Raw genomic sequence first — 16600 nt, 5'->3', positions numbered from 1 at the left:
GTCAATTGCATGAGGCTTGGGGGCGAAATACCTGGGGGTTCCCAACTTTGAAGCCACAGGGATTTCTAAGACCATAGAAAGGCTACAGCCTTTCCCGCCAAGCTGCACATATATAGGAACCCCACACTGTACCACTGTACCCAATAACCAGAACACCGATCCCTGCATTGATAAAAAGAGATATTGTAGGGCGTAACCTATAAGAATGAAGTATTGTGCATGATGATGTAATAGAGGATTCAAGAACCTGAGTCCCAGGTAGTAAATATCCATTCCTCACTAGGCCACCAAGAGTAGGCAATGAAGTATCTACCCTTATCAAGGGGGCATCATGAACTATCTGGGCCACGGACGGAAAACAATAGACGAGTGTTGCAACTATTCATGTACTGTGCATATAGGGGGAATTGGTTTGATGAGGAGGTTAATGCAGTGAAGACAGGAAATCCATGTAATCGTGTGCATCGTGTTGTAAGCACTGTGCAATAATCTAAACGGTGGACAGTTTATCCTGGGTATTGTGCATGCTCGTATCCCAGTCAATAATCTCAAACAAAGATACGTAGGTATGGTTCAGTCCTTATATCTGTTTGTATCAATGTGGTACACTCATTAGGACAATATACTAGCAATGTATTTATATGCTGAGGTAATATCATAAGAGGTATAAACCGACGTTCAGTAACAGTATTTAGAGCGTATGTGATATTTTTAAGCAGTCAGCTACAGAGAATGTCCACTGTGTCTGTGTGAATAATAACAGAAACTTAAAACAACTACGCCTTTATAGAGTACAACCAATTGTGCTGAGATCTTCTACTTGAGGTTGTACTCTGTGCCACTCTATATTATGTACACGTTGATGACAAATGCTCTGTGATGCCCAATAACATCAACTGTGTGCAACAGTGTTACAGCCTTTTCCTGTCGGCATTGCAGTGTTAAATAGTAGTGCATAATGTGTCAGTTGTTGACCATATATACTTTGCATACCCAATTGCCCCCAGAATTCTACATTGGGTGTACACATGCCAGTTGGGGTGCTTGTCAGTGATACAGACTGGTACTGGTGATAATTACTGAGCATGTATTGATACTTAAAGAGTGCATGTATGTACATTTTTATTTTTATTTTTTTGGTTTATTGGCGTGAAACTAGGAGAACATGTTGAACAAGCCCTGCCAGTGTCAGATTGCAGGTATCGATGTGTAGTGTTAGGTATTTATGTAGGTACATATGGATTGAACTTTTGCATCGATTATGGTAGTCTCACTTTCATATACAACTGTATGTGCATGTATCCCATCTGGGTATACAATATATGTGTGACACACGTATAAAGTGTATCCAGTGTTTGAATGAGAATGCTCACTGACCCCAATGGCCAGATGGGACTTTGGGTGCTCGCCTTTGTTTGTGAGACATAATGATAGTTGTGGCTGTGCCTCCAGAATTTTTATACTGATCCAACAAGGCAGCTCCATATTTTACCTAGGTGGTGCTAACATTGATGACCACAACAAACAAAAGCTTCCTCAGGTGTGTACAAGTGAATACTGTATGTACTTGAGAGAGAGGGGGTGGTGGATAAGATAGCACTAATTCATAACCTGTGTCCCTGATAGAACTAGCTAACCAAGTATGAATAGTATGCATGGTGGATATTGTCATACAGCAGATACGTGTACCTAGTGTTAAGCGATACTTGCAATACTGCAATATTAATTGAATACCGACTACAAATACTGCTACATTTTTGGCTCACCTGGGTCCTCTGAGTACCACTTGCACTTTTACACTGTCGTTATGTTCTTGCAATATCCGTGCCATACCATGTAGTGCTGGGCGGTACTGCATTTTTTGCTTCCTGCATCCGGTATTGAGACATATACCTTGATATTCTGGTAATCAACTTTTAAATCAAGCTGGTAATGTTATTTGTGTTAAAAACAGTCAGCAGTTAATCTGTAAATGAGATTACCACAGGTGAAAGTTGTTGGTGTCTACCAGGTTATAAATGCCTTTTGCTAACTGCTATGCGCAGTTGCATACTAGTAGGCTAGTGCTACACTGTAACCTGAAACCTCACAATTTACTGTTAGGCAGGACTTGTTTTCATCAACACATAAATCAATTAAATGCCAAAGACCCAATGTCTGGCTTCTTTAATAACATGATACTCCCAATGGCATTTATACCAATACTACCCATATGTTTGAAAATGAATACCTTTGAACCAGTTTGGTGATAATACTGTGATATCCCAGTACTAGTACACTGCACTATTTTGCATGTAATTGTTGTCCAACACTAGTCCAATGCACTATTTTGTATGTAATTGTTGTCCAGTCTTATGGCCTCCACACTGGATGTGAATTATTCAAATACAGTTGACCCACATACTGGAGAACTGTTCAGGAATGAAAATGGGCAAGCCAAGTAATATAACCACTTGTTATATGTGCAATTGACATCAAGGAAAAACTGTACATGACTAGTAAGGAGAAACTTCAGATGAAGACCCACAAACTATTGTAAATACCGTATCTTTTGAGACTGCTGTTTGATGTCATTTATACTAAATCCGGCTCAAGGCATACAATACATAGATAGCTAAATACATACTACTGTAGCAAGTCACACTTCCAGAATCATATACACTACATTGTTTACAATAATAACTTATAAGTACAATAATATTACAATGAAAACCATTATTGGACCACTGACACCGCTCCAACTTTTTTATTTTATTTTTTACTCAATGAACCGACTCACTGGCACCCATACTCAACACAAATAAAAAGAGGGTCACGAAAGTGCTAGCCCACCACTGGAACGCACATCACTAGCTTATTATTCTTTACTAACCAACATTTTTCCCCCTCAGAGAACCAACTCACCAGCACCTGTACTACACACTATTTAGTGCTATGAAAGCACACACAGGGTGCTACAAAGGTGCATGTGTGTCCCTTGGTGGATCATCACAATGCAAACCCCAGGACCCCTAAGACCAAGGAGTGTTAACTTATGAATGGGCCCTTTGGGCACCGAAGGAAGAGTACTGTTGTAGTGCCTACGGTATCTACCGAGTCTGCTGTTTGATGTAATTTCTACTGACCCGGCTCAAGTCATACAGCCATAGATAGCTGAATACACACCCTGCAGCAAGCCACACTTCCAGAATCATATACAATACATTGCTATACAAGAAGTATTACAATCGTATTTGAAGTACCCTCCCATTATTAGACCATTGACATAGCTCCACCAGTGGTATTAACATTAGCCATACAATCTTAAGACCAGCGCCAATGAACTAGTGATTCAAAATAACTTTAACATATTTGTAAAGACAATTCCAATCAACTACTCTAATAGAGCATATGTTTACTCATACATAGGTGAATAGTTTGGATTGAAATTGTACACCAGCCCATATGGTACACATGCACATACCGACCCCACTGTCTGTAGTACCCTAATGCAAATGACCATTGTTTACATTTCTTATGATATTATACCGATACTGTAATTCAGTCGTGGATTAATACAATCAATGTAACCAGTTGGAAAGTACGGGGATTATATTTATTTTTATTTTGTGGAAGGAGAGAAGAAGGGGTAGGCTGCTCCAAAACAAAAGAAAAATTAATAAGAGGGCCATGCCAGTGCCAGCCAACTACTGGAACACACACCACTTGCTTAATATTCCTTACTTACCCATTTTTTATTTATTTATTTATTTTTTCCCTCAGTGAACCAATTCACTGGCACCTATACTACTCACAAATAAAATAAGAGCTACGCAATTGCCAGCCAACCACTGGAACGCACACCGCTTGCTTAATATTCTTATTAACCAACATTTTCCCTCTCAGTGAACCAACTCACTGCCACCTGTATTACACATATACTAAAAATGAGGATCATGCCAGTGCCAGCCAACTACTAGAACACATACCACTTGCTTAGTAGTCTTCACTAACCAACATTTTTTCCCCTCAGTGAGCCAACTCACTGGCACCTGTACTACACACTATTTAATGCTATGAAGGCACACACAGGGTGCTACAAAGGTGCATGTGTCCATCACAATGAAAATCCCAGGGGGCCCTGAGACCAAGAAGTGTTAACTTGTCATCGGGCCTATTGGGCACCAAAGGTAGAGTGGTAATTGCTTACAGCACAAATGATCCCTGAGTACAATTGTAATTGCCTGCAGCACAAATGATCCATTGCTGGTCTGCTAGACTAATATATGTAGCTAAATCAGTTCCACTGCACACATTAATTCCAACAGTTTTTTTTTGTTTTTTTTTACGGGGTATTCCGTATAATATACATGGACACTACAATGATTGCTATTTGGATTAGTGCCCCCTAATTGCAGTTGCTAACCTGAGTGGGAAACGATTAGTAGCATATATGGTGTGAATACTCTATTAAAATCAGTGCTAGTCATGCAATATTAACTTTGCTCACCCAGCCCCATCATATTTGTGTATTAACTGTAACAGACACATCCAGCTTAGTACCTAAACTAAATGACAGCACAATTCTCGTGTCTAAACGTTGTGACCACGCCCCCACTCGAGCCAGTTCAGCAACGCGCATGCAGTCTAATTATTTTCGTACCACCTGGTCACCCAATTGGAATGACCCCTACACGCGGTATTTTTCCCACGCATGAGTTCATAATGTTTTCCAATTAATACCTACTGTTCTATATTACATCTAGTATTGTGATGCAGGTGTGCTACGTACCTAGATAGCTGCAATGTGTTGCTACACCACCCAAACACACACACAAATTATCTCCCTCCATTAACTTTGTTTAACAGGTTGAACTCCATATGGAGGAGAGTGTCTAATAATCAATATAGCCTGTGCATATTCACTATGTACACATCTGCAAAGTTTCATTGATGGTATGATAGGTGTTGATAAGGTCAAGTCTTTGATCTGAGAGTATTCTACTTTAACCACCTCTTTTCACATCATTGCAGCTCTTCGAATTCGACGCTGCATATATTCACGGTTTCTATGCCTACTCCTTTCTGCCTCTCTAGGAGTTTCTGCATCCGTTCTGAGCCTGTACTACTCCCTCCTACGTTGAAGACGTTCCTCCATATCCATTCAATAGTTACATGTGGCCAGACATCACTCACATGGCATAACAGTAATCTACACCAATAATTCTTGTGAGATGAACCATTACACATACCAAATATGGCTAAGCAGTAATCTATGCCATTAACTCCTCCGTGAAAAGAACCATTACTAGTGCTGGGCGGTATTGAAAAATAGCAAACGGTATACCTTCCATAAAAAGTATCACGGTATTACTAAATATCACAGTATTAATGTTAAAGCTATTGGTATTAAAGTAACTACCATTTACCTCAACAAAAGTAGCAAATACCCATGGTAACTCAGCAAACCTCAGGTACAAATTACCAAACAAACTTGTTTACATAGTTTGGTTAGCTGACTACATCAGCACCTACTTACAAACATTGTCACATGTCTGGTTACCTTCTAAATATGGGATGAACAAGCCCACAGGGAGGCCATATTGCCCAGATGGTATGGCGGTATTAAAAAAAAACAGGTGGTATCAAAACTGGTATGACTTAAATATCACAGAATGAAGGTTAACTTTGGTTAACCAAGGTTAATAAGAATGGAGGGGCGCGCGGCTTGCATGAGGGCATTTATTGGAATAACCAACCAAGGTCTTATTGTGCGCACGTGCATATAGTTGTGGGAACCGCATGAGAAGGTGGAATTTAAAAGAAAGAATGAAAATCAGAAAGCTAACCAGCAAGTTTTCTTGGTGACGTTGACAGAAACTAAAGACGCTGAGTTCATGGGCAGCTACTAGAAATCACTTTGGGCTTCGTCAGCCTCATGACCCTCGAAGGGAAAGTCAGCGATACAAGAGACACAACCCTCGAGCAGCCAGGAGGCAGGTTGAGTAAGACACTCATCGTCCCGCCAAAACCATCTTTCTGCTAATTCGGGATGCGTCTCGTTGGTATGGTAAGCACTCAGGGTATACTGACGAAGCCTTCCCCCATATGGGGTGAGAGCCTTTGTGCTCAGCATTGAATTCATTTTACCACAACTAAACCATGCGGTTGATATCCGCTACAAGGGAGAGCAGCCTCTACAACCCGTGAATGTTGGGGAAATTCTCCCGACTGCTCAGGCACAAGCAGCAGCTGTGTATGATACCATGTACATTGTTGTTGTTCAGTTATTGTACATTGTTGTACTGGAGCTGTGGTGTTTCAACCCACTGGGATACTATTAGCGACAAACTGCCTATCCCAGTCACAAATCAATAAATACCAGGAGCTCATAAGCACCACAAAGGGAGACCAGCGTCAAGTGACTAAGTGCAGTGGTGCACCCAAGTTATTAGAATAGCAAATTCTAACTAATTATAATATAAATTAATTATAACACCTACCTAGTCTACCTCCAGCATGCTATAACATAGTAAACTGGTCCTGCTGTTACACTCAGTCGTTAATTGTTTTTAGATGAGCTTACTACATATAAACATTAAGACTAGCTTGTTATTGTGAGACACTAAGGCTACTGCTATTCGGTGGTGTGTATCCCAAAACCTAAAGAATGCTTCTAATGTGGCACTCTCAGTATTTGTTTGGGGTATGACTTCTGAGTGAAAGGTATGTTTTTGTCAAGTTATGGTGTCATAATGATAGCTTATTCCTCTTATGTTGGTTATGCCATAAGCATTCTTTAAGTTGCCTTTAAACAAATAGTGTAAAGCTATAATCAGAAGCAAATATTTCATTTTTACATTAGAGTGCCCATAATGCCCTATCATGTGCAGCCTCAACTGGTGATGGTAGGACATCAGCCATGAGCAGAGAGTTAGCTTTACATAGTTAAAACAATATTATTAATCTAGCAACCAAGCAGTAGTCATGTTTAGCAGCACAAACCATAAACCAAACAGGTAAACTATATGGTTTAGGTACCATCCTTCGACACTATGTTTGAGCAAGCTGAATTATATGGTATGTAGGCTATTAGGATGGCAAAAGTCCCTGCTAAGTCATGAGTGAAGAGGCCTCAGCTCAATAAAAGTAGTCTCTCCACCCCCCCCCCCCCTTTCATCAACCCTTACTGCCATCTTAATTAGATCAAAACAGGTGAAGGTCTCCTCTGTGTGTGTTGTTGATGTACCACAGAATCCATTCTTTTCAGCAACTATATAGGTGGTACTATAGAATACTAAGAAGGGATCAACATTCAGCTATGTAAAATGTTTGTCTTAAAAAAATAATAATTATACAACCAAGTAATAAGAATAATACGAAACGCGGTTAAAATTACGTCATAAATAAATTAATGAATTAATTAATGTTTGAGAAAACTACGAGGCTTAGAGACAATAAACTAACTGGGGATCGATTCGCCTGTGAACGAAGGCACAAATGTATAATCGTTGCGCCCGTTCGTGCTGATGACTTGACCATATGTGTAATTCTATTTAATGCCCAGTACCACACCATTGCTTAATTACAGATTGTGCGAAGGAGAAGATTAGCGAATGTCCCTGAAGTGACTGCGGGAGAGCGAGAGGCCACTTTACACGTAAACAAGAAGATTCCAAGTAAGTTTTTATGTTTGCAACATCTCAAGTCTCCATGCCAGCTACCAGTCACATAAAATATTTAGCTAATTAATTAACAATACAAGAAAACATTAAAACACATGCCACGCTCTTTACAATATAAAATACAAGTAAACAATCTTGTCTTGTACAGCTGGCATGGCGAACTTCCTTTGTGTTGGTGTCAGGCAATTCAATACATGCTTAATCTTTTTTGCCTTCACCTGGCTTAGCTACTAGGTTCTGGTTGGCTTGGCTGTCTTCCTATATCTGGTTCATCAGGCTTGCATACTCCTACAGTATTGTGTAGCTATCTCCTGCAAGTTGCGTATGCATAATTATAGTGTGTCACCCGTCACTGTGCCATTGCTACACCACTGATGAACCTTATTTAGCTCTAGTTGATGTTGATACTTACTGTATAATTTTTATCTGTTGATGTTGCCTATAATGTATTGCTGAATACAATACTGCAATAATGTATAGTTCTCTCCTGCATGTTTTGTATACATAATTACATATACTGTGCACACATCACTGTGCCATTACCACACCAATGATGTACTGGCACTTAGCTACTGATGGCCTTTAGTTACGATGCCACTATTGTGTTAATTGTATCTGTCACTACAGTGACATATTGAGTTGATTTGGGGATCGTGCCTTCACTACCTAATAGCCTCACCAGGGGGCTGCCACGTCGGTGTATGCACTTAGTTGTATGTGACGCGGTCCTAGTAATAATAAATAAATAAAACTAATGAACTAAGTTCCAGCAGGTGCAGTATGTTTCACCTAAGGACTTTAACTAAGAAAGGAGTCCAGTGTCCAGGCACTAGTGGTATAGTACCTAACAACACAAATAAACTAAGTGGACCAGCGTCCAGCCAACAGTATGTACCTAGGGACATTAATAAACCAGTGTCCAATTATTGTACTGCTGTAGTAGTTAAGAGCACTAGTATATGTACTAAATGGTCCAACAGCCAATAACTGTAGTGCTATAGTACAAATAAACTAACTAGTCCAGCACCCGGTCACTAGTGCTATAGTACCTAAGAGCATTACTGATAATATCCTATGTTTAGTCAGTGTGGTACAAAGGGTATTACTATATGGATCAGCGTCCAGCTGTGGAAATGGTAGCATTTGATGGTATTGATGATTGAAGTGGGCCAGCGTCCAGGGCTGGAATTGGTAGCACTTGGAGGCATAAATGATTGAAGTGGACCAGCGTCCAGCTATGGAAATTATATGCACTTGGCCGCATTAATAACTAAAGTGGACCAGCGTCCAGGTATGGAAGTTATAGCACTTGGCAGAATTAATAACTAAAGTGGACCAGCGTCCAGGTTTGGAAGTTATAGCAATTGGTGGCATTAATAACTAAAGTGGACCAGCGTCCAGGTTTGGAAGCTATAGCAATTGGTGGCATTAATAACTGAAGTGGACCAGCGTCCAGGTATGGAAGTGGTAGCACTTGGTGCTATTAACATTGAAGTGGACCAGTGTCCAGCTATGAAAATGGTAGCACCTAGTGGCATTAATGATTGAAGTGGTCCAGCGTAGTGTTGCACCGACGTGATAATTTGCTGGTATTCTGATATAATACTGCATGTCTATCCTTAAGTGATAAATTTGTTTATAAAGGAAAACTGTAGTGGTGGTAGTGCTACAAATATAGCTGACAATACTTTTAAGCAGTAGTAACAACACTGCACAGCAGTAAAATGCCATGGCTTGGTGCACATGCATTGATTTGTTTGTAGCTGATCTCTATACAGGTTACTTCTTTCTAGCTGATCTCTTGAATTCTCTTCAGAGTGACTGCTCTATTAGGATGAATGCTCTATTAGATTATCTCGATCTCGCACTTGCTACACCAAGTTGGATTTCGTGTTATACCTCTGTGGCTTTAAGTCTGATTCTTCTACACCACTGAAGAGCCTTTCTAAGTTGATTACTCCATCTGTACAGTGATTTTCAAAGCATTATCCCAAGCGGTTTATCTGGTAGGCGTGGCAAGTAGTGGTTTGTTTTTTATTAGCTAATCTCGATTGTATAATTGTTACACACTATTGGTTTTTTCGTTGTATCTTCCTGGTTTTTAGCTCGATTTCTTTTAAACCACAAATGTTTGAGGTTCAATAGTTAACCTATTCACCCAAAGAGTTTCAGCATCTTCCCATAAGCGGTTTACCCTGTAGGCATGACAACATATTGGTGTTATTTTTCGTGAATAATCGTTAATAACTCTTTGCCTGTTTATCGTATTCCAGCCAAATTTGGTACCAGGATCTGCTTTTATACCCCTTCTGTGTGCCAAATTTCAAGGCAATCGGATATGGCATTCGAGTTTTATAGCAGTTTTTGCAAGTGTGCGAAAAGAGGAAGAAAAATAAGATAAAAAGAACGAAGAAACTAAGCCAATTTTTGAAGTCGCATATCTTGGGAATGCTGAAGCAATTTTTGCTCAAATTTGGTATGTGAAGTACTGAAGTTGGCAGGCATATCCACAGCAAAAATTGTCTTGTTTCATCAAGGCAGCACAGAGCTACAGAGGTGCGAAAATTGCTTTTTTGTTCTTTCTCTCAATCTACTCACGGGTGTTGTGCACCGGCTTCTTGGGCCGCACAACACACTACCGTGCGTCTTGATACACAGTGTACTGCATTACAAAGTATAAATTGTGTGATAACAGTATTGTAATTGGTAAACTAGTTCCATGTATATGCTATTAAAACTAAAGTGCTATGGTAGTACCTAGAAGTGGTATTTTTTGACCAAAAATTTACCACTTTTAGGTGCTACCATAGCACATCAGTTTTATCCTATATTATAACTTGGTATAATACTTTGACATGTAATTCACTGCTTTTACCAGATGCCATGACTGATCATTTTTAGCACATTATTTTGTCACAAAACAATCAGACTCTTCCAAAGTCTGGTACAATAGAAACCATAACATGAATATCACATGGATTCCAAGATGACAAACATCCTGAACAAAATTGTTTTTATGTAGGGGCTAAAGTTACCAAGCATTTTTAGGTAGTGTATAAGAGGTTGAAGGCAAATTAGTAGTATCATGTAGCAAGCAAACTTTTGATCACTGAAATTCATGCTTCATTACAGTCAGAGTGTTTATGAAGTGATTGTACATGGTTCAACCAAACAACAATTTTTCAACATGGAGCAGTGATCACATGTACAGTATATTATGATTATGTTGTACAAACCTTTTGTGGATATGATTTGAACAACTGTACCACCCTATCATGTCTTCCATTTTTAGCCATATCAAGTGGTGTGTTATTATCCTATATGGTAAATTAGAGCTTGATAGTTATTGTACAATGTTAAGTGTACAATATCATGTATCTATGGTTTAGAACTACTTTTACATGGGCCCTAGAGCAGACTGAACTTTTAGAGTGTGGTGTTCAAATTATGAACATGCATTTTAACAAAGAATAATAGACTGTACAATAGTTGTACACAAATATCTTCCTAAATGAAAATGACCTATTAAACAGATGCAGGTATCTCGGGTGCAACCCTAGCCACCATCCCTGGTAAACTATTCAGTATTATGATGCTTAAAATTTAGCAGAATTTCTAACACTATGCAAACAAGAGATACAATGATCAAAAATAGGCAAAGTAATAATTATTGTGAGAGTTACAAGTACAAATACAGTAAGTGTATGGTTATACATCAACACACATCTATCTACTAACAAAAATTATATTTAGCTACATAGGTTTGTATATGTATGTATAGATTAGGTAGGCCCTGGCCACTTATACCAACGTAATTGGTGTAATACAGTGTAGATAGCCAAAAGCATTGAGCATTAAATGCCAGCGTAATAGGCACAATAATTTTTTTAGTGCATGTACCAAAAGAATGATAATGAACACATCACAAATATTTGCTACATTTCATTACAATTAAGTTAAACGTTTCTTCACTTATTACTTACACTTTAGTTGAGATACTCTAATAGAGCAGTCACTTACAATAGTCAAGAAATACTGATATACTCTAATAATACAATCAGCTTTTGAGCACAATCTTTATTTCTAAATGCACAATATCCAGCATAACAGGCTTCACTTGCATTGCTCAAAAGCACAATAGGCAAAAAATTTGAGCATAACTGGCTGGGGCATAAGAGAGGATTCATCACAGGCAGTGAACGTTGTACTGTACTACAGGCTGAAAATCCTCCCTCAAGTATGCCCATATAAGTGTGTGTTTGTGGAGATGAATAACTTAATGTTTTAAAAGTAAATGCAGGAACTCACAAAAGCATGTAGTGGTCCATAATTTTACTACATGGATGACTGAACTATGCTCTCCTATATTCACCATGTGACAAACACATAATTATGGGACCTAATGCTGTACATAAATAACAATCCAGAAAGAATATGCTTTCAGTGAGGAAAACAGGAAGAGATAGGAACAGGAACTTGGCAAGTGAAATAATCATAAATACATAGTAAAGGTTCACAATTAATGTCCAGTTTACACAATTTCGATTACATATATACTTCCAGCTATAGTCATCGCTTCCATAGCAATCAAGATACACGGTAGTGTGTTGTGCAGCCCAAGAAGCCGGCGCGCCACACCGTGAGTATATTAACAGGAAGAAAGTAAATGCAATTTCACACCTTTGTAGCTCCGTGAGTCCTTATCCGATTGAAACCAAAGTTGCTACAGAAGTGCCAGCTAGGTAGGGGAGTCTACATACCAAATTTGAAGAAAATCGCTGCAGCCATTTCTGAGATACGAGCGGCCAAACTTTGGGGTTTTTTTCTTGTTTTTTTTCTTCTTTTATCACACTTCGCAAAATCCACCATAAAACACGAATTTGTACCCCAATCGGGAAGAAATTTGACACACTTAAAGGGCTCGTTAAGGCGAATCTCAGTACAAAGATTGGTAGGAATCCGAAGAACATTCATGGAGTTATGACCGATTATTTGCGTAAAATAAGGTCAAAGGTCTGTCATGCCCATAGGGTAAACTGCTTGAAGGAATGAGCTGAAAATTGCTATGTAGATGGAGTACCTATCATAGGAGTGCCTTTTTGTGGTTTGAAAGGAATCCATTTAAAGGCTATCGAGATATGACACAAAACCCAACCTGTGTCACAATTACGCGATCAATTTTTATGAATAAAAAATTATTATTTTTCACGCCTACCAGGCAAACCGCTTAGAGCAATGAGCTGAAAATCAGTAGAAAGTCCTTGCAGTAGTACAGAAGAATCGGAGTACAAACCACTGAGTTATGATTCCAAAGCAAACTACGTGTAGCATATGCGAGATCGAGATACTCAAATAGAACAGTCACCCTAATAGAGCATTCAGCTACATTTATAACTTACTCCATTATAGAATTATATTACATTGCAAGTTATTCTGTAGGGAGTTCAGCTACAAAAAGTTAATCTTATAGACAATTCAGCTACAAGCAAGTCACCCTGTAGAGAGTTCAGCTACAAATATGTTGCTGTAGAGATTCAGAATAATACACACTGAAGAGAATTCAGCTACAAACAAGTTATCCTGTAGAGAGCTCAGCTACAACAAGTCACTCTGTAGAGAATTCTGCTACAAACAAGTCACTGCGTAGAGGGTTCAGCTACAAAAAAAAGCTATCCAGTAGAGAGAGTTCATCTAGATCAGCTACAAACAAGTTACTTTATACAATGTTCAGCTACAAGTAAGTCACTCTGTAGAGAGTTCAGCTGCAAACAAGTCACTCTGTAGTACAAACAAGTCACTGTGTAGCTGGAGAGTTCAGCAACAGATCAAAAAAAAAACAACTCTGTAAAGAGTTCAGCTATACAAACATGCTATAACTCTATAGAGAAAGTTATAACTCTATAGAGAGATCAGCTAGAAACAAGTCATCCAGTAGAGAGATCAGCTACAAGACATCCCCTTATAGACAGGACAGTTACAAAGAAACTACCATGTAGAGATTTCAGCTGCAAACAAATCACCCTGTAGAGAGTTCAGCTAGAAAAAGTCATCGTGTAGAGAGATCAGCTAGAAGGATCACCTTGAGAGAGTTTAACTACAAACAAATCACCCTGCAGATAGTTCAGCTATGAACAGATCACCCTGTAGAGAGATCAGCTAGAAGAAATCACCTTGCAGAGAGTTCAGCTACAAAGAAATCACCATGTAGAGAGTTCAGCTGCAAACAAATCATCTGTAGAGAGTTCAGCCAGAAACAAGTTCACCCTGTAGAGAGATCAGCTACAATCAAGTTACACTATAGAGAGATCAGTTAGAAACAAATCATCTTGTAGAGAGTTCAGTTGCAAACAAATCACCCTGTAGAAAGTTCAGCCACCCTGTAGAGAGTTCAGCTATATAGAACAAGTCACGTTGTAGAGAGTTCAGCTACAAAGAAACCACCATGTAGAGAGTTAAGCTGCAAAAAAGTCACCTTGTAGAGAGTTCAGCTAGAAACAAATTATCCTGTAGAGGGTTCAGCTAGAAACAAATCACCCTGAAAAGAGTTCAGCTACAAACAATGAGAGTTTCAGCAACAGTTCAGTTATGCAAGAAGTCACCTTATTAACTACAGTATGTAATAATCATCATTCAATGTTAAATATATAAATATTTCATCAGACAAAAGCTATGCACACAATTACTTCCTTTGTTTCACAATTCTAAGAATCAAAAAACAAGTTAAAAGGAAGCATCAAAGCCATATGGCCAGCTTTGTGGCTTGCAATGCAAAAAGAGGTGATATCTAAACCAAAACAGCCAAGCTGTAAAAAAAGAGTGTGGCCCCCTAAAAAGGCCAAGGTGAAAAAAGATGTGAAATCCAAGGTGGCGGCCAAGAAATGGCTGTGATGGTAGGTTAATGGCAAATTTTAATTACGACAATTAAGGTGAATTTGGTTCCGAATCCTAGTGGAGGAGGCAATGCAAATTCACCTGAATTGTCGTACTTAAAATTTTTGCCATTAACCTACCATGCCACCTTGGATTTCACATCTTTTTTCACCTTGGCCTTTTTCGGGGGCCGCACTTTTTTTTTTACAGCTTGGCTGTTTTGGTTTAGATAGTTATTAACAAAGCATTCTTGGCTGCTATTGTAATGCAGATGACTGCTCTATTACAATGTTTTGATTGTAGAGAAAGGATTCAACTATGCTGCTAAGATACAAATTCTATCTGTATGATTATCAACCTGATGATCATTATCAGGCTTTTCTCATTGATCATTCTCATTCCCATTTTCCATTCTTATTTCCTAAAATTCTACTATTGTATGGTGTTAGATTAGGAAGGAGGCCAGACATAATGGTATTGGAATGTAATTGAGATATGTGTTGCTGGTTTGTGGTGACCAAAAGCCATAACCAATCGCAAGGTAAACTCTGAGTTGGTGCAAGCTAGCCTACTTATTCACTAGCTGTATTAGCATTTACTTGTGGTGTACATCTGTATATCCAGTTAACATTTCAAGCTATATAGAATGTACAATAAATTAGTGTATCTCTTACAATCATGAACTACATTTTGTGAGGTGACAGAGTTGCTCTATATATGTATATAATAGCAGCACTAGAAAAGTTTGAGCACAGGTAGCCTTTTTAAGGTTTGTTAGAAGTCCTTATGACTTCTTTCCCATTAAATCCCCACGTTTGATTAAAGATGCAAGCACCCTTCTAAAATGCTGCACCATTTGTGCACCATTTTCTGTGCTGTTAATGTCAATGTGCGGGTGAGAAGTGTTCAATTCTACAGTTAATTATTGCTCCCAAAGCTTGAATACCTGAAACAAACAGCTAACATGATAGACAAATAAACTATTCCTCTAGAGGTATCCATTGATATTATTTTACGCAGTAATATAACAAGCTGAAAAAGAAAATTTACTTTGTTCCTCATTTCTATGTTAGCTCCATTTTGTAATAATAACGAGCACACACTGTGGTGACCTCTTGAGGCAGCATCATGTAGTGGAGTATCCCCATCCTATAACAAAATTAGCAATAATCACATGTGCCACAAACTATACCACACTTGACACTGTATAATTATCGTTGTGCACTAATAAGTAATTATACCAGATCCCCTTTTATGCAGCCCAACCCCAACAGTACCAAAATGGTTGTTAAACTACTAGGTCTGTTAATGTATTATTGTATAGTCACTTAGCAAGTACTAATACATTATGGATAACTGCTACACACATAAAAGTGAAGGTCTAAATAGTTTAGTAATCTGCAGGCTTTGTTGATGAAGATACAATTACAGGTTAATGTATAGATAAGAAGAAATGTGAATAAAAATAAATCCCAAAGTAAGCCATAGGCTGGTTTTTTGGGACTAAATTACAGAAATCTGCACAAAACAGCCAAGCTGTGAAACTATGGTGCAGCTTTAAAAATCCTCAGTGAAAAGGTTGTGAAATCAAAGGTGAGGTGGCAGCCAAGAAATGGCTGCAATGATGTTAACAATGCTAAGAAACCTTGAGAGTGCAGTCAATGCAACTATTAAAATATATTATATTAGTTAACATCATTGCAGCCATGTCTTGGCCGCCACCTTTACTTTTTCCCACCCAGGCTTTGTAAGGCCGCTCCATTTCTTCATAGCTTAGCTGTTTTGTGTAGATTTCACTTCATTTTGCATTTTGGTCCCAAAAAGCCAGTTATGGCTTACTTCGGGATTTATTTTTATTTACATTTCTTCTTATCTATACACAAGGATGATCACTGAAAATAGACTTATAAATGTGTAATGTACACTTACTTCAATATTTGGTAATATTATTATAATACTCTAACAGAGCACTTTTTTGAGGAATTCTAATGGAACATACATATATAGAACTTTTATTGTAAGAGTTGTGCTTCAATGTTTGGTAATATTATTGTAATACTGACTTC

At 38.5% G+C, this 16600-nt stretch overlaps 1 protein-coding gene across 3 annotated transcripts in view; it reads right to left on the bottom strand.

Annotated features, from left to right (window-relative positions):
- LOC136259139 (uncharacterized) overlaps nt 1–16600 on the bottom strand; it is a 154460-nt gene that overhangs the window by 25348 nt on the left and 112512 nt on the right. For 2 of the 3 annotated variants that reach the window (XM_066052560.1, XM_066052562.1), the window contains 2 exons: nt 15585–15683; nt 10901–10981 (listed from right to left, as the gene is read on the bottom strand). In XM_066052560.1, coding sequence (XP_065908632.1) covers nt 10901–10981; nt 15585–15683 — 180 coding nt within the window. The remainder of the gene's footprint in view (nt 1–10900; nt 10982–15584; nt 15684–16600) is intronic. The other variant, XM_066052561.1, reaches the window with a different exon arrangement.

This window comes from Dysidea avara, chromosome 6 (assembly GCF_963678975.1).
Source record: "Dysidea avara chromosome 6, odDysAvar1.4, whole genome shotgun sequence".
Classification (NCBI taxonomy): domain Eukaryota; kingdom Metazoa; phylum Porifera; class Demospongiae; order Dictyoceratida; family Dysideidae; genus Dysidea; species Dysidea avara.
This window is presented reverse-complemented; position numbering and strand designations above follow the sequence as displayed.